Raw genomic sequence first — 18,730 nt, 5'->3', positions numbered from 1 at the left:
CAACAACCCAATAACTATTTTGCCACTTGCTCCAGGAGTGCGGATTGTAGGTCTGGCTGCATTATTAAAGGATCTCAATGTTAGAAATCAACCATAATTTTCACAATAAGCAGACCTGCAGCATTTTTCCAAATTAATAATAACAACAACAAACCTTGCATTTGATATAGTGCCTTCTCATGTCAGTGAGACGTCTCAAAGTGCTTCACAGAATCTACTGGAAAGTGAATTGATTGTGTATCCAATTGGGTACATTTCTACTGATCTGAACTGCATCATTTTTTGAAGTAATTGATTTTGTTGACTGAATTACATGAATACTGAGTGTGTACCTGCTCTCTTCCAGATGACTAGTGATGACTAATGGAAGCAGCAAAGAATAGTTGATTGGATTTCCTAGTAAATTTAATTACTTTGCTGAACTACAATGATTCCATCAAACCATTTATTTTTAAACCAAAGTTTTCTTGTTTATTGCTGAATAATAATATGTGTATCAGAGTGTCACATCTAGGAATTTAAAATTGCACATTATACATAAAATACACGGCCTGTGCTCAGTAAAAAATGACTTCATAAACCTTTAATGAAAAATTTCCTGCAAAGTAATATACGATTAAATTGGGGGCAATTAGGCACTATGGTATTAATTGCTATGGAATGCAAATTATACAGTACAAGTGTTTAAAATAAGGGCATTTATTTGGATGATAACTTGATTTCAGATGGACTTGCTTTAAACATTAAAATAATCTGAATAGTAAGTAATAGTAGTAGTTACTGCAAACTATCGGGGAAATGTTAGTAAAAATGTTAGATACTTCACAAGGTTTTAACAGAGTAGTAACCAAATATATGTGTTTTAGCTTGAAAGGTACTAGTGAGTGGCTCAAGGAATTGGTTGGTAGTTTTCCACTCTTTCCAATAATGCATCTGAATATCCAGGAGAGTAGTACCTGAAAAATGAACACATATCCAGTGGTTAAACACAGGGGTAACAGCATGTGAACTTTGCTTCACAGTCAAGACATGAGAGGTTTTGTTCGGAGGAAATTGTCAAAATATTCAAAACAAAAGGCATTGGTATGAAATGTTCTCAACCATCTTCAGGTAATCTGTGGAACACTTTCACAATATTATTCCATAGCAAAAACTTGGTAAAATATCCTATTAACTAAAAGACTGTCACCACAGATCATGTACATTGGTGAACCCGGAATGCTAAAGGTTATGCTGTTCCATGTATATGATGCTAGGATGTAGGGAGTCCTTAAAGATGACATTTGCTATTAGAGGTATTGTCGTTTTTTTGAATGATAATTTAGCAGAAATTATACAGTTACTATAGCAAATCAATTTTTAAAACAATCATTTACCTAGCTCAGTAGCTTGATTAATGGGGGAGAATACATTGCAAGGTAAAATTAAAAAATTTCCTCAGTGGCCAATAGGGGACTTAGAGTCTCATCTTATGGTAATACCCACCACAAGCACATTGTACACATTAGACATAAAATACGGGGCCTGTGCTCAGCAAAAAATGACTTCATAAATCTTTAATGAAAACTACCTACAAAGTAATATACGATCAAATTGGGCACTGTAGTATTAATTGCTATAATCAGGTGGGAAATGAAAAGGGGATTCTATTTTCACGACATGCTATGTACTAGTAGGTTTGTAGCACTATACCACACAATAAACAAAAGCATGTACCTTCAACTGAATATTTGAATAACTTATGACTTATGTTCTAATTCAGGTAGAATTTCCACACAAGCTGCTGGTACTTAAAAGTGTTCATTCACTGAGTAAGATCACTTCAGGTTAACAAAAATGTAATTAATAGGTGAATGCCACTTTAAATAAATTTTTCGTTAGGTGTAAAGTCCAGTTTAAGGTAGCGGGTTGGAGGATTGGGACTGCTCTTTTACCTGGCTTATTCCTCCAGAACAATTATGCACATTGCTTCCTTGAAAAATAAGGCCCTTTTTATTTGCCACTCCATCTTTTTCAAAGCTTTTCTTGTCTTATTTCTGAGTTCAGGAGATTGAGGGGTGATCTGAATGCGGTATGTACAATTATGAAGGGATTTGACCAACTAAATAGTAAGCTACTCTTTCCACTGGCGAGAGAATTGAGGACAGGAGGCCATAGTTTTAAACTTGAGGCTAACCCATTTAGAAATGAAATAAGGAAGCATTTTTCACACAGCAGGTGGTGGGAGTGTGGAATTCACTCCCCCAAAGGGCAGTGGTGGCAGAATCAATTAAAAGGCAAATTGATATATGCTTGATAGACATGGGGTATCAAGCGATATGGAGAGAGCGCAGAGAGGGAGAATTGAGTTGTAGATCGGACACAATCTTGGAAAGTGGTAGGACAGGATTGATAAACCAAATGGCCTATTCCAGTTGTTCTAGGTTCCACCTTTTCCATACAGTATTGGAAAAAGAGAATATGCAAAGGCAATGTGCTCCTAGACCTCAGCTGATGCCATTCAGAAAGTGGCCTGGAGAGTGATGCTCGCTCCAAATTTGTGTTGAAAAAATACCTGTTCTCACTTGTTGCCTCTAGCGTAAAATAAATGAGTGGGAACTTAGGATGGAGATGGAGATAGAAGGCACAACAAATGAAGGTCAAATATATTGTGTTACTGCAATACTGACATGCTCTTTTTAAACATGCCCAGACATTTTTTCTGGGATTTCTGTTTAATTTCATGTAGAACTGCAATCTCAAAATTCCCAAATGATAGCTCCAGAGCAGGAGAACTGCAAATGAAAGTTGCATCGTAACTTCAGATGCTTTTCTATAACCTAGTCCTAACCTAAGGAGAACTCCCATTATTTCCTTTTCTTTGGCTTCTCTTTTCAGTTCTGAGCCTTGTCGACAGACTATGGATGAAGCTGACAAGTCCATCCTCTAGTTCAATGTATTTTAACAGTTTATGTTTCCGATATTTAGGCCCCATCTGTAACTTGACGTGAAGGTGCGAGTTATGGCTCCTTCACGTCTGAATGTATTTGTTACAATCCATACTGGGTTAAATCTACTTTTTTTTCACCTGAGACTTAATTGAACAAAAGAAAGACGAAATAATAAAACTGAATAAAGTATGATTTTGAAAATTGAAAGAATGTGAGCAATAATGTATACTGGTTGTATATTGCTCGCTATTATATTTGAGAACTGTTCAAGAGAAACATGAGCACTAACAATAGAAAATGTTATGAGAAAGATTAAGTTTAAAATAAATAAACAAAATATGTTTTCCTATTCTATTCAGCATCAGGAATCAAAAGTAAAAACCGGACAATTTAGATTAAAGATGGAGACAGAGCTGCAAAGTCTAGCATTCTGAAATTTGATTTGAAGAAACACAGGCATTGTAATATTTATCTGGAAAGTGGGGAGCTTGTCTCTTCCTAGTTTAGAATACCCCCAAAGTGTACATAGGAGACCAACCAGAAAAGAAAAAATCACAGTTCTCTAACACTGGGGCTACATTAAGTTTATAGAGTTGGATATGACCTTAACTCTAGAAACTGAACATCAGAATATGCTTTGCATTGTGAATCTGAAGGGCTCATTTTACGTCAGGGCCAACGTGGGTGTAACTCAATTGACCAAACTCTGCCTCTTATTGAAACTGCTGGTGCTCTACTTTTGCCTTCTTCGTATTATTGGCCTTAACTGCCATGTTTCACTTTGGCATCCACAAACATCATAGTTGTAGTTCTGTGCCAAAACAGATACAGATAACATGTTGGGTGTAAACAATATAACAGAGGGTTCCACAGTCCTCATGCCATCAGGACTCAACAGCATGGTGCTGGTAAACATCAGCTGAACAGTCACAAAAACTGGGAACAAAAAGTGACGGAATTTCAATCACTACCTTTTAAACTGTGAAAAGATTCTCCAAATGCAAAGTTAATTCTGACAGCAATTACCAGTACTTCTGCCAAGGAAAAGGTTAGGCCGAACAAAATCTATTTTTACCTGACAATCTCTTCAGGGTAACAGTTGTTAATGGCGTTGATATATTCCTGCATAACTGAACCTGGTTCAGCTTTAATTTCTTGAAGTTTCTTCAGGCCACCACTAGTGACAAAAAGACGCCGGGATTTGGTATCATGTGGTAGGACCTAGGAAAGAAAATACAAATGTTCAAATATCAAGACTTTACCCAAGCCATCAGAGATAAATGGAATATTGTGCATTGCCACAAGTCAGATTTTATTCTGTACATTTAAAAGCAGCTGTGCTTCTGCTTCTGAAAACATGTCTGTTCAAAAGAATTATAGAACATGAACATTTATGTCATAGTACTACTAGTAATAAGTAATATCTTGATTCTTCTTTCAAATCATATTTCTACTAACTAGTTGACCTTTTTTTTACTGAATGTTTTCTAAGGACCTTGGTTTGCTATTAGTTTGTTAACAATAGGGTTATGGATCTCAAGTATTTAGCACAGCACAGTGCATTTGTGATCCCTTAAAAAAAACAACGAGCTCCTGATTCCTGTAATATTGCTGTGTGGAAGTATTGAGTCGAGGATGACAACAACAACAAATTACATTTGAAAAGCCCCTTTCACGTCGGGAGAACGTCCCAAGGCGTTGGACAGTCAGGGATTTGGACCCGAGCAGGGGGTTGTGATCAGGAAGGGTGGAGGGCAGGGAGGGTGGGGTAGTAGGGTGACCGAAGACACGGTAGGAGGGTCTTGAGATGTGCCTTGAAGGAAGCAAGGGAGGGAGCGAGGCGAAGGGACTGTGGGATGGAGTTCCAAACAGTGGGAGCATAGAAGCTGAAGGCCGGACTGCCGATGGTGGTGTGGACCGGGCAGGGGACATGGAGCAGGCCGGAGCCTGCTGAGCAGAAAAGGCAGACAGGAGGGGAGGAGAGAACAGCAACTTGTCACAGAGAAACTGGAGGGAGAGGGTTGTTATCCCGGTGGTCAGTTTCAGAATAGCTTTGAGAGAAAACTGGAAGCAAATGGTCCACCAAACCTCTCAGTCATGAATTTATTTTTAGTGATGGATAGTATATAGAGACTAAATTAGGAAAGGAAGAAAATAAAATAGAAAGCGATTGCTATCCTGAATGGAAAAAAATATAACTTTAGAATTAAGTTATCTAACTTTAAGTTCATTTATACAAAATAAATTACATGGAACTTTTCTCCCAGTTATTCTGATTTATATTTCCCTCTAATCCAAATTTACACCCAAATTCATATAATTGACTGCTCATCTCATTGTTTAGGAAATGTTGCTGGCACAGATTAGCTGACAAATTTACCAAAATAACAACAATCTAATCAATTATATTTTGTGAAGCCCCTCCGATTCACCATTAGAATATAAGGATCATCACAGATCCAACCACCTTAAACATTTTGGGGAAGATGAATACAGTAAAATGTTGATGTGTTTCATGAACTACTTCAAAAATTCTTATAATCTAGTTATTTCAATGTCAGGATTGTGTAATCATCAGCAATGATTTCACAAATCAGTGTAGTAAATTCTCTTGCACATTTCTTTGATATCAGAAGGATCAAAAGGAATACTTAACCAATCTTAGTTTGTAGTTTTCTTTTTATAATAACTGTAGTGTGGTCCCAAACAAAAATTAGCCAATTGAAAATATATTATTAATTTCTTTATCAATTAAAACACCTGCCAGAATTGATGACTCAATTTAATTAACCTAACGACTGTACATCTCTTTGTATGTGACAAAGTTACCACAGTGCAGGATTGTACATTTTATGCTTTTAAAAACTCTATAGTTCCTTGACTACAAATGTTATCATACTTTTACTATTTTTTTTGGTCAGCTGGGTGTCTTGACACATGCGGAAACCCATCACCGTGCTTAAGAGTATCCAAACCAAGCTGAAAATTCCATGCATCCCACCTATACACAGAAATTTATAGCTTGCCATCGGTAGCACTGTCTGTTAAGCTTTCCTGCTGCTTGTCTAGCAATGACCACCTTACCCGTTAGGGCTTTGGCTTGCAGGGTTAATAGGAAGTTATTGGGATAATTCCCGGCCTCCAGTAACTGGTCTGCCCTTCCAAGTCCTATTGATGAGCAGACTGGCCGTGCTGTCATCAGTAGTGTCCTGAAATACTACGGGATGCCCCTGGCTCAGGAACTGGAATACAGAGGCCACATAGGGCTGGTTCGATTCCGATAATTTGTTGCCAAACATCTCACCTTGGAGCCAGTTCATCTCACGTTGGAGCCTTATGGCGTACCTACCCTCTAAGGAGGATAGTCATTGGATGGTTATTTGACATCCGACCAACGCAGATTGGAACCCTTACTAAGTGGGTTGTAGGTATCGGGAACTCCCTGCGAGCTTCCTGGTGGGCAACATATCTCAGCATGAAATACGTGGGAGCATTGCCATCTTGTTGTCCTCAGCTCGGGCACACATCCCTTCCCAATGAGCAATATTCCGCCAATTGGAGGTGTGGAGTTTAAGCAACAGTTGCTCACATTTCTGCAAGCCAATCACGTTCAACATAATAACTATAATGTGTTAAGTATTCTAAGATCAAAAACACAAGGAAGAATTCTATTCCCATGTTTGGTCCTTAGGGCATTTCATCTTTGATTTAAATAACAACCATTTGTATTTATATAGCCCCCCTCACACAGGGTAGCATCCCAGAGAGCTTGACAGTAGCAGAGCATGACTCCAAATCAGGGGAGGGGGAGGTGGGCACAGTTGAAGGGGAAAGTTTTCAGGCTCGACCTGAAGATGGGGAAGGAAGGCAGAGGGATAGAGGAAGAGCGTTCCAGTTGCACAGGGGAAGTGGTTGAAAGCGCAGTGGTGGAACGGAAGGCACGAGAGACATGAAGGAGGCCAGAGCCAGTCCAGCGGAGGCAGTGGGTTGGAGGCAAAGCAGGTCAGAGAGGTAGGGAGGTTTCAGGGCGTGAAGGGATTTGAAAAACAAGTGTGAGGATCCTGAAATTGTTTGGCGATAGGGAGCCAGTGGAGCCTGGCTAGAACTGGTGTGATGGGAGTATGGAGTTTAGTGTGGGTAAGTATACAGGCGGTGGTTTTGGATTAGCTGGATGCTGTGCACGGTGGAGCTGGGGACACAAGCGAAGAGGCCATTTGAGAAGTCGAGTCGTGAGGTGATGGACGCATGGAGAAGTTTTTCAGCTGTGTCTGTGGTAAGGCACGGTTGGAAACGGGTAATTTGGCATTGGTGAAGGAAGGCGGTCCTGATCAGGAACCAAATGTAGGGAACAAAGGACAGCTGTGGGTCGAACCTGATGGTGGGTTACACACTAGTTCGGTACGTCTGAGGGGTAGGCCAGGAAGACTGAAGAGGTCAGAGGCGCAGGAAAGAAGATGTTGACGGGAGCCAATGAGTATGGCTCCTGTCAACGTATGGCTTCTGACGTGTCAACATTTAGGTGTAGGAAGTTCACTTATCCAAGCCCCGATGATCGCAAGACAAGCCGAGCGAACATCGGTGGATCTGGAGTTGCAGCTGGAGTAGAAGAAGTAGATTTGTGTGTCATCTACATCCGATTTCAACTATGTACAGACACACTGATTTACTATTTTCTCCTCTACCCCATACAGGCCTGCCTTTAAACTACCAACTGGGCTCCTAATACAAGATTGACAAATGCGATCGCAAAGATTAGAACAAATTCCACAAACAGGTGTTTAAAGCAATGCAGCTTATATGGTTGAGTGGATAGCTAATGCAGGTAATGAGTATTTTTATAAATAGCTGAAAAATCCACTTGCCAACTAACCAAAGGGGAATTGTTTCCTGATTTGTTGATCTGGAAAATTAACAACTTTCAAGTAATGCTGGTATCTTTCCAATTCGGAATTTTTTTTACTTTTTGGTCATATCACTTGTTAGTTGTAGGGGCTCTTTTTTCTGTATCACTCACAAGATCCTCAAGTACACTGAATGTATATTTTAATCAATTTGCACATTTATTTTCTCAGCAATTATTTGGGGTAAATGAAAAATTGCCTGAGGTGAAGAAAAGCACTTTGTAAAAATACCCGAGGCACTGAGAATGAACAGCTTTTAAAAATAATGTCAACAGTGTGCAGATGCCAAAAATGTTGCCCTGTGCTGTCCTAGCAGGAGGCATTCTTGAAGACTGTGGAAAGAGTTCTCTCCCTGCCAGTATTTCCTTCCTCACCAATAGAGAGAAACTCACCACCTAAACGCAAGATGACATTGGTCTGCATCTTTCAGTTGAACCTAATGCTGTAGTTATTGGTTGTCACAGAATTACAATAACACAGAAATGTTCCTATGGCAGGAATTTTTAGGCCTTGTGGGCTATTGTGTCACTACTAGATGTATTTTTAAATCATCCTTTTTTATTATTAATCCCATTTTACAGCTCTTTCTTCATAACCCTTAATGATCTCATCATCCACCTAAGATCCTCCTAAGCCCAAACTCCGCCGCCCACATCCTCAACTGCACCAAACTCCGCAAGACCATCACCCTAATCCTCACAGGCTCCACTGACTCCATGGCTCTGAACTGATCGACTTCAAAATCCTCGGCCTCATATACAAATTCATTTCTGCCCTAGCACCTCCCTATTTCTCTGATCTCCTCAGGTCCTAGTCCTCTGCCTTCAGCTAATACAGAACTGCTGCGAGTCCCCCCATCCACACCACAATTAGTGACCGAACCATTATACCCCAACCTGACTCTGTCCCTCCATCTCGCCCACTCCTTACCTATTTTCAAATCTTGCCTTAAAAATCTACCTCTTCAACCGTGTTTATGGTCACCTCCACCACCCCGTCCCCTTCCTCCTTGCTTGGCATTCAGCCTTGCCACTGTGAAGTTTCAAGCTCACATTTAACTGGAAAAGGTTCTGGAAGCAACTACTTGTATGAAAGTGGGCATAGTTCCTGATTCCAATAGTTTTCCAACAGCCTTTCAGAAGAACTGCATTCTTGATATTGTCCCTTTTCCACTAGATGTAGTTGCTTTTGTTGTAGCATTTAGTTATTAATTAACCTACAATACTGAGGTATTCTGACTCTTAAGAGTCAAAAAAATAATGAACCGAATCTACATTTTTGGACTGGCTCATATGTGGTGCGGAGAATTGGACATGACAAAACACAAAATGGCCTCAGTGCCAATTGATCAATTGTTTAGTGGAAGTTATACTTTCACTATGGTACCAAACTATGGCAGCCCGTCTTTGACTCTCTGCCTCTTTTACTCTTCCCAACTCTTCCCTCCACAAGCTGCAGATTATTCAGAACTCTGCAGCTCATGTCCTCTCCCGCAGCAAGCTCCGTGACCCCATCATACCCATCCTCACCCGACTTCAATGGCTCCCCATCCCCCAGAGGATAGAGTTCAAAATCCTCGTCCTCACTCTCAAAGTCCTCCATGGATTTGCTCCTCCCTACCTCTGTGACCTGCTAACTCCAGACCGGCCTGTCCACTTCCTCCGCTCAGCAGGCTCCAGCCTGCTCCCCGGCCGGCCTGCCCTCCCATCAGTGGTCGAGCCTTAAGCCTCTCTGCCCCAAGTCCTTTGGAACTCGATCCCACAGTCCCTTCGCTTCCTCCCTTGTCTCCTTCAAGGCCCATCTCAATACCTTCCTCTTCGATCACACCTCTGGTCACCCTCCTACCCCCACCTTCCTTGCCCTCCATCTCTCCTGATCCCAATCCCCAGCTCAGGTGCAAATCGTTGACTATCCAGGGCCTTGGGATGTCCTCCCAACGTGAAAGGTGCTATACAAATGTAATTTGTTTTTTTGTCTCTAAGTATCGTTCTCTCTCTGTCTTTTTCTGACTCTTTTTAAGAGGTTTTCTAACTTTCTATCGCTCTCTATTGCTGCGACATACTGTAAAATGATAAAGACCTGCCTTTGGTACTAGCAAAAAAAAGCCCTGCTAGTGGGTATGTCTGAAGGTGTGTTTGTTAGCACATCCCTAGAAACCATGTGGTCTTAGAAATAATGTGTGCAGCTTTGAATACGTGTACAAGTTTTTTGCTGATAACGCACAGGCTCATGTCCAGTTATGGAATAAATAGACATCAGCGAAACCATGTTCTACTGTAAATTATATTATGGATTTCAATATTGAGGGCCCAGCATTCAGTTAATGTAACCCAGTAATTACAAATCGAGTACATTATTTCTTGTTGTTCCCAGGAGTTGGAACTGCTTTGTATATAAAGTAAGCAAATCTACACTATAAGAAGTGCATTGGAGGGGTGACTTGGTGGTTAAACACACTGTCTCTCATAGCATTAAACTGTACACACTAAAAGGTCAGAGATTCAATTGCCAGCCTATGCTGAGTTTGCTGATCTCAGCTGGAGCACCTGTGGAGGGAATTGCAATTGATCTTAGCATTGCTGGTTGAGGGAAGAGAAAAATCTGCCACAGCTTTTCACTCTGAGCGCTATCTACTGAACCCTTCTGGAAAATACACACGTGTGAAGATTCGGGGAGAACACAAACTCGACTGTGATCCCCTGCCCCAAATTCAAGTAGCTTGCTGATAGCTATGCTCACACCTGAAAAATGACTATTTGGATGATGTAGTTTGGGTAATCAAACAGCTGCTTATGGAGCAATATCCCATGTAAGACTCAACACATTCAGTTAAGGGAAAGGGAAGAAAACAGAAGAAATAAATTATACAATCTCATATCTGTATATCCAGTCTGTCTGTCTGTCTGTCTGTCTGTCTGTCAATCAATCAATCAGAGGGCATTAAATGACTTTACACTGAATTTAAATGACTTCTCACAGCTGTCAATGGGGTCTTAAAAAAATATACAATTTCTAACAGGATTTTTTAAAATTATGGAATAAATGCCTTCTACACATCCCTAGTCCTCTCCAATCCATCATCAGCAGCCATGCTTTTTAGCCACTATCACCCGAAACTTTGGAACTCTGCCTCAATCCTCCTTACTCTTTCATTTTGCCTATGATCACCTCCCCTCTCTTCCCGGCTCAGCATCAAGCTCCACCACTGTTTAAGCACTCAGACTCAAACTGCCTGAAGGAGCTATATTATTGAAAGTTGTTGGTGTTGATTCCTGTTAGAAACTCTTACCAAGTCAGTTACAATACAGAATCTACGCTAGCCTGACTTTGATTACAGTCTTACTAGAAATACCTCATTAAAGATCCCTTTGTACCTAAAATTATTTGAAAATTATAAAGAGAGGAATTTCAATGGCAACCTTAATACCACTACTCCTCTCCATTTAATAATCTGATTGAAACTCAGCCTTGCTATTGAATCCATCTTTCCCTTTCTCTGCCTCAGCTGCCCACATCTGGTTTGATATATTGTCGTGACGATGTAAATGCCTATTTGTCTTTCAAGAATTACATTATTTTGACGTAATCCTTTTTTAAAAAAAAAGCTTTCTGCACATTGAGGCAGTAGCCTAAGATTATGATGGTTGCTAGCAAATGGTGCTGAGTAAACAAAGTAATATGTTTGACATCTGGTTTGATATATTATGTTGAAAATGTATGTGCCCTTTTTTTCTTTTAAGAAGAAATGCAAGCTATTTTAACAAAATTTTCTTTTTTTAAAAAGATTTCTGCCTAAGATTATGATGCTCGCTAGCAAAATGTGTTGAATAAATAAAGTAATATGTTTGATTGGAATTCATTTCTACTATTTGATACTATTGATAGTGTCTATTACAATCAACAGCAAATAACCGCAGAGTGTCTGATTTAAGCATTCAGAAGTCATGTGTGCAAGATTATATTTTGCCCTTGTTCATGAAATCATATTAGTTATTGGTAAAAAGTCTTTAAACCTTTATAAAGGCAGGATCTTTACTTTTAGATTTACAATTTAACTGTGCGGCCTAGAGAAAAAGTTTCAGTTTAGGATTTTGAAGTTTAAAAGCCAAATGTGGGCAACCTTTTTTGTGGGTGAACTTAAGATGGATCACAGATGCTGCGAAGTCCTTCCTAACCTAAGGCTATATGTGGCTGCACAGCTTGCCCTCAGGTAAGGCTAGCTCAGTGTCCTGGAATTTAGTGATTTCAGCAGATGTAGTCAAGTCTTCTGTTAACATTAGTCCTAATTAAATGATAATGACTCAGTTAATATTCCACACATCTTAGCCAAAGTCCCAGAAGAAATAGGTTACTGCTTTATGAGGAAGACTGAGACAATAAGCAAGTCAAAACTGGATATTAATACCTCTAGTAAAATACGGATTTTTTGTCAACTGGTGTCTGGCACAAGCAGAAACCCATCAGTATCTAAACCAGACTAAGACTTCTACACATGCATTAGATCTATTTTTCCTGGAAATTTCCCTGTTTCTGGATGGAATGCATATTTTATCCCTGGAGGGACGCACCCTGCTTATCTAATTCTGTAAAGTATTTAGGTACAGGTTAGCAAGAACTAAGCTTGGGGAATCCATTATGTTCTTTGGAGTACTGCTGGAGTATAACAACTAAAACCATATAGCTTGACATTGACAGTTCTGTCTTACAAACTTCTTGCTGCTTGTTGAGTTAGGACCAGGAGCTGAGTCGGAAGAATCCCTGCTCCCATTGACATGTCTACTCCTGCAAGTCGTGCCAATGCAGCAGGCTGGCTGGTCTGTCATCAGCAGTACATTTGAGTACTGCAAACTCCCCTGGCCCAGAAACCAGATGACCGAGACCACCACAGAGAGCTGACTTGATTCCAACATTCCATTTCCAGACCCATCACCTTGGAGCCAGCTCAGCCCCAAGGAGATCCCACTAAGATCTTCTGAAGCAGGATAAAATATGAATATCATCAATGTTCTTAATATTAAATAATATACAGCTTGAATGTTCAACAACTTTCAATCTTCAGAATATAAAATTGTAAAAAGTATTTTTGCAATTGCATACCGTAGTATCAGTTGTTTGGTGGCATATTTCATCAAGTTCTGTATTATTATCAATTATTCCCTCAAATGTCCTCCAGTCATTTTTGTATGGGTTCCAGATATGAGCAGCCCTCTAATTCCTTCCCAAACATTCCTTACTTCATATATGGGCATAAACAATTAGTGTCAGTAACTGGAGCTAATCCTCAAATTTTCCTTGCCTCTCATTTATACAGTATATTCTGTGAAGTGCTTTGAGACTTCTTGAAGACGTGATAAGACTCAATATCGTATGTAAGGATTTATTTTATTATTATATACAGTACTTTCCAGTAAACCTCACTGGATAGCAATCATCAGGATGAACTACGGCTGATTTGCCCGCTTCCAACACCAGGAATCCTATAGTATACCCCACCTTTACAACATCTAAGGTCACTTAGCATGGCTAAGGATCAGTCCTGGAATTAGGTCTACAATAATAATAATAATCCTTGCATTTGATACAGCACTTTATCACAACTTTGAGACTTCTCAAAGAACTTCACAGAATATACTGCAAAGTATATTCTGCATATTTTGTGGGCGAAAGAAGCCAGCCAATTGCACACAGCAGTGTCCCACAAAAAGTCTTGGATTGAGTAGCTACATTATTATTATTTTAGCTCAGCGGTTAGAGCACTCGCCTTGCAAGCGAGAGAACTGGGTTTGATTCCTGTCAGAATCAAACCTTGGGCAAGTTTCCTAACTCCACACTCCTGATAATAATCCCTCAAGGAAAACAAACAATAATAAAATTGGTCACTTCAATCCACGACTGATTGTGGGACACTCCGGTTCACCCACAAATATATAGTCAATTCACTTTACAGTATATGCTGTGAAGCACTTTGAGACGTCTAGAATATGTGAAAAGCACGATATCAAATGCAAGGATTATTATTATTATAGTTTAATAATAAATGGCACAGTAGCGACTGATCCATAAAAGAAGGAATCATTTAGCTGTCAACTTGGCTCAGTTGGTAGCAATCTTGCCTCTGAATCTGAAGGTTGTAGGTTCAGGTTCCACTTCGGAGCTTTTGAACTTACGACTGACATTTCAATGAAGTGCTGCATTGTCGGAGATACAGTCCTTCAGATGAGACATTAAACCAAGGTCCCGTCTGCCTGTCCAGGTGGACAATAAAGATGCAGCAGTATAATCCAAAAAGAGAAGGGAGTTTCTCCCAGTGTCCTGGCTAACAATTCCCCCAAATAAAATTGGTCATTCACTCCATGGTTATTTGTAGGATATTGCTGTACACAAATTGGCTGCCGCGTTCGCCCACAAATATACAGTCAATTCACTTTACAGTGTGTTCTGTGAAGCGCTTTGGGACGTCCTCCCGACGTGAAAAGCGCTATATCAAATGCAAGGATTATTATTATTATTATTATCCTGTGAAGTGCTTTGAGGTGTCTTGGCAATGTGATAAGATGCTATATCAAATGCAAAGATTATAATTATTGTAAACAAATATAAGGATAATATGTATTTTCTGCTATTTAACTGTACTTAACTTTATTATTCAATATACTTTAAGTGATCACATTATAATCATTAGTCCTTTAATGCAAATATTATCACATCTTAAATACATGGATTGTACCCAACAACATTAACCTTGACACCCACCAATGTATAAAATAAAAAAGGACAGACCTGTTATAGAAGCCTTATGAACACCTCAATGAGATGAGTAACAGGCTACGTTGTGAAGAACAACATATGTCTAGCACTCACTTGAATTATTGACTACTAGGTCTCCAACAGACATGTGTTATCCTGTAATCACACCCCCAATGTAGCAAAATATTGAATCACAGGAGACTAATGGAGAGATACCACTTATAAGGTATAGGGGGTGCAATTGGGATCTTGTGGGATATAAGCATAGGGCATACCTTAAAACAACAGAACTTCAGATTACTGCCCACATTATTTTTTTGTTAAAAACAAAACTCAAATCACCTCCAATGGAAAGATCAAGCTGTTTGTGAAAATGCATGAAAAGCATTTTAATGCAGGAAAACCCATATGTCTTTTTACGTAGATTTTGGTACTATTTTTCTCAAACCAAGTTAAAACTTTTTTTTAAATGTCCATGTCATATATTTTATCAAAAAACTAAATATGATCACAAAGTTCATCTACTTTATAAAGGTGATTCAAATCAGCAAGTGAAGAGTCAAATAATACTTTTTTTCCCTTACCTTACTGTATTGACCAACAACATGCTTAAGGATATTGGAAGGTGCATCTTGTAGCAATGGATCTAGAGCTTGCAGATATGTGCATTTCTGCAGGATGTTCTTCAGAGCTTTTTTCGCCTGTGGAAGTGGAAAGTAACAGTGAAATCCTAAGGCATCTGCTCAAAACAATGTTTGGAATTTGCAACCTTCATGTCCTGCATTCCTGGGATTGGAACATTGGCTCAGTCAGCTCACTCATGGAGTTCTGAAATGAGACACTATCAGCATAGTCAAGCACATAATTCCAATGTATTTTAAAATCAGCCTGAAAAATAACATCTAAATAAATTCAAAATAAAATAAGATGGAAAAAATTGTAAATTGATGTTCATACAATTCACCTCATTCTTCAGTATGTGTGCTTAATGATATGGTTTAAAGGAATCAAACTCTGCATTATCACTGTAGGCTCACTCCTAGATTTTGATTTGAGCTTTTTTTTACATTTTAAAATAAATACTAATATATTGCAAACGTTTATTTCTTAGGCAGCAAAAAGATATATATGCACTTTTTCACAAATACACAATGGCATAGAATGAAATAGGTCATACTAGAATGTATAATACATTTGAAAACTGAAGTAAATCCCCTATGATATCTGGAGTTTGCTTTCCTATTCCTTGTTGTGAAAAAATCTGGGATATTTTTGTGAATTTCTTTCACACTATTCAGAGCTAGTGTAAACTGTGTATGTCGGACATGCAGAAAGTCTAGAACTAGTTTCATATCTGACAGCTCTAGGTCATGCAGAAGGTATAAACATCTTTGTAACCAAAGGAGCAGAAAATGAAGTACCAGAATAAGTAGAAAACATCTAATTTCTGCTGTTATATTATATAGTTAATGACATTTTTAATATACTTCTTATATGTGAAGGTGCCAGTAGAACAGCAATGCTAGTTCAATCTTCTACAGACTTAGTTAACTTCTAGATTGACAATATTGCAGAACCCTAACAATCTATTTCTTAAGCCATAATTATGCTGAGTTGAGGAACGGGTAATGTGGAATGTTATTGGTTCTACCTCAGGTCACCCAAAGCAGCTTGCACAATTTACAGCAGTTCCACTGCAGACAAACTGGCTCCAAAATAAGAAGCACACACAGATCACTATAACAACACAGCAAAAGAGACATCACGTCATGACATTGCAGCCTGATATATCCATTACTAATTGTAATTTGAAACTGTGATAGCTGGGATTTTGATATTTTCTCTATCAAAGGTATTCCTTATACAACCAGTTATCAATTGGCTGCTGCGTTTCGCCCACAAAATATACAGTCAATTCACTTTACAGTATATTCTGTGAAGCGCTTTGAGACATCTTGAAGATGTGGTAAGGCGCTATATCAAATGCAACGATTATTATTATTATTAGCAAATCAAATAATATAAGCAGGACAATCATTCAATACAAATTACCTACAAATAGCTATGAAAGTTATGAACATTTCTTGATAAGGCTAAAATAGTAGATATTTTAATTACACCTTCTTCCCTGTGATTGTCCCACTAAACAAGCAATCAACACAGAATTCTGAAACTTAACAGGACACTTTCATGTTTAGAAAATTATGAATTAAAAATAGTGGTGTAAAATTACAATAAGTGACATCAGGAGTGACATTTTACTGGTCTGTAAATGTATTGATGTTATTGTCATACTCTTAAAGAGAATTCCCATTAGAATTGCATGTTGCCAAAGTAGGTAACTTTACTGAACAGTGGAAATATGCATCCCTCATCTTTAAAACATAGTTGAAATTTGCAAAAATTTCATATTCCCAAACTACTCATGAAATGGTCACCAAGGCAAGTGAAATCGATAGGTCCTAACAGGAGGCATTGACCAGACATGGGTAGATGAACTATCACAGTTGGACTTATTCACATTGTTTAATAAGTCTAGAATGCACTCACTGACTGAAAGGGTGGTGGAAACAGATTCAATAACAACTTTCAAGGAGGAATTAGATAAGTACTTGAAAAGGAAAAATTTGCAAGGTTTTGAGGAAAGAGCGGGGGAGTGGGACGAATTGAGTAGCGCTTCCAAAGAACCAGCACAGGCATGATAGGCCGAATGGCCTCCTTCTGTGCTGTAATATTCTATGATTCTACGTGTCCAGCAAATGTTGGATAGACAGGAGCTAATCAGGAATTATCCCACAATATACAATAAATTCACAAATTTCTAAAACATAGTACCATGATTACAGTTTCTGACTAAGTCACCTTTTGGTGAGTATAGCAGCCATCAAATTAAGAGAAAACAGTGGTAAGTAACTATGACCATCAAACCTGGTCAGAATTGCTTCTGCATGTCTGTCCTAAAAAAATAGCTCCTTATACTGAAGTATTAGGAGGCAGGGGGAAACTAAATATTCCACTATAGCTTGAAGCAATCACTACATCCAGTGGAAGTATTGAATAAATAATACAAAAGAAGGAAATCTATTCCATAGTACAATCAAGAAAGGAATAAAACAAACAAAAGAATTCTAATCATTTTAGACTATATCTTCCATCCTGCTTTAAATCTTAAAAAATGCTATTTTACACTGAAAACAACTTGTATTTGCATAGTACCCTGCATGCGGATAGAATTTCAGAGCACCTTTACACTACATATTCCAGCATGAATTCAAATATATAACCCTTCCTTCTTTGATTCCCAGGTCATGCAGCTGCTTATCCCTCATAACTCACCAAATACAATTTTATTAACATAAAAAGCAAAAATGAACAACTCTGTAGGAGATATTATTTCCAATATATGATACAACTATATCAACATAATTATAATATACAAAGACCCAAATTTCTGGGTAAACACTTTCCAGATCAGTTGCAGGCAAAGCACTTACTCTTAGTTTGAACTCTATTCTTTGTATGTCCAATTTATATGTCCAATACATGCAATACATATTGGAAGATAATAAACAGCCTTCAGGATGTCATGACAATTAAATTTTATAAAATACAATTTCTTTCGACATACAACTATAAAGTATTTCAACATTGTCTCCAGTAAAAACTATATTTTCAATATAGAAATAGATTAAAGTTCTTGATCTATCTGCTATGTGACTGAGCAAAGACCAAGCACTTTCTTACATGAAGGGAAGGAATTTCAGAGAAAGATTCACAAAGATCAGCTCCCATGTACCTATTAACACTAGTCAGCGATACTAGAAGCTTGTCCTCTTGGCTATGGCAGGTCAGTGGTCTGGAAACACTCAGGCAGGTGATAAAAGGTAAAACAATATAAATAACCAATGCAGTTAAGCAAACAGATTGACCTCACAAAATAAATACATAATCATTGATTTGGGTTTCTCTCTAGTAGTTATTTATCAAGATTTATTTTTTTTAAATTAGCTTTGTTAACAGGGTTCTTTGTGGAGGAGCATAAGCAGCCAATGAACTGGAGCGACGGATTCCCTCATGGGGGCCAATCAGATATGGTAATGCTTTGTCAAGTTTAACATCAAAGTATGGATGATCAAAAGTTATTTGGTTCAT

At 38.6% G+C, this 18,730-nt stretch overlaps 1 protein-coding gene across 4 annotated transcripts in view; it reads right to left on the bottom strand.

Moving 5' to 3' along the window:
• Positions 1–454: 454 nt before the first annotated feature.
• spag6 (sperm associated antigen 6) overlaps positions 455–18,730 on the bottom strand; it is a 74,691-nt gene continuing 56,415 nt past the window's right edge. For 3 of the 4 annotated variants that reach the window (XM_042345302.1, XM_042345303.1, XM_042345298.1), the window contains 3 exons: positions 15,163–15,279; positions 4,006–4,151; positions 684–956 (listed from right to left, as the gene is read on the bottom strand). In XM_042345302.1, the coding sequence (XP_042201236.1) occupies positions 890–956; positions 4,006–4,151; positions 15,163–15,279 (330 nt within the window). In that variant the 3' untranslated portion in view covers positions 684–889. 4 annotated transcript variants of the gene reach the window in all.

Source organism: Callorhinchus milii, unplaced genomic scaffold (assembly GCF_018977255.1).
Source record: "Callorhinchus milii isolate IMCB2004 unplaced genomic scaffold, IMCB_Cmil_1.0 Scaffold2, whole genome shotgun sequence".
Lineage (NCBI taxonomy): Eukaryota > Metazoa > Chordata > Chondrichthyes > Chimaeriformes > Callorhinchidae > Callorhinchus > Callorhinchus milii.
The sequence above is the reverse complement of the archived record's forward strand: the minus strand, read 5'-3'. Positions and strand labels throughout refer to the sequence as shown.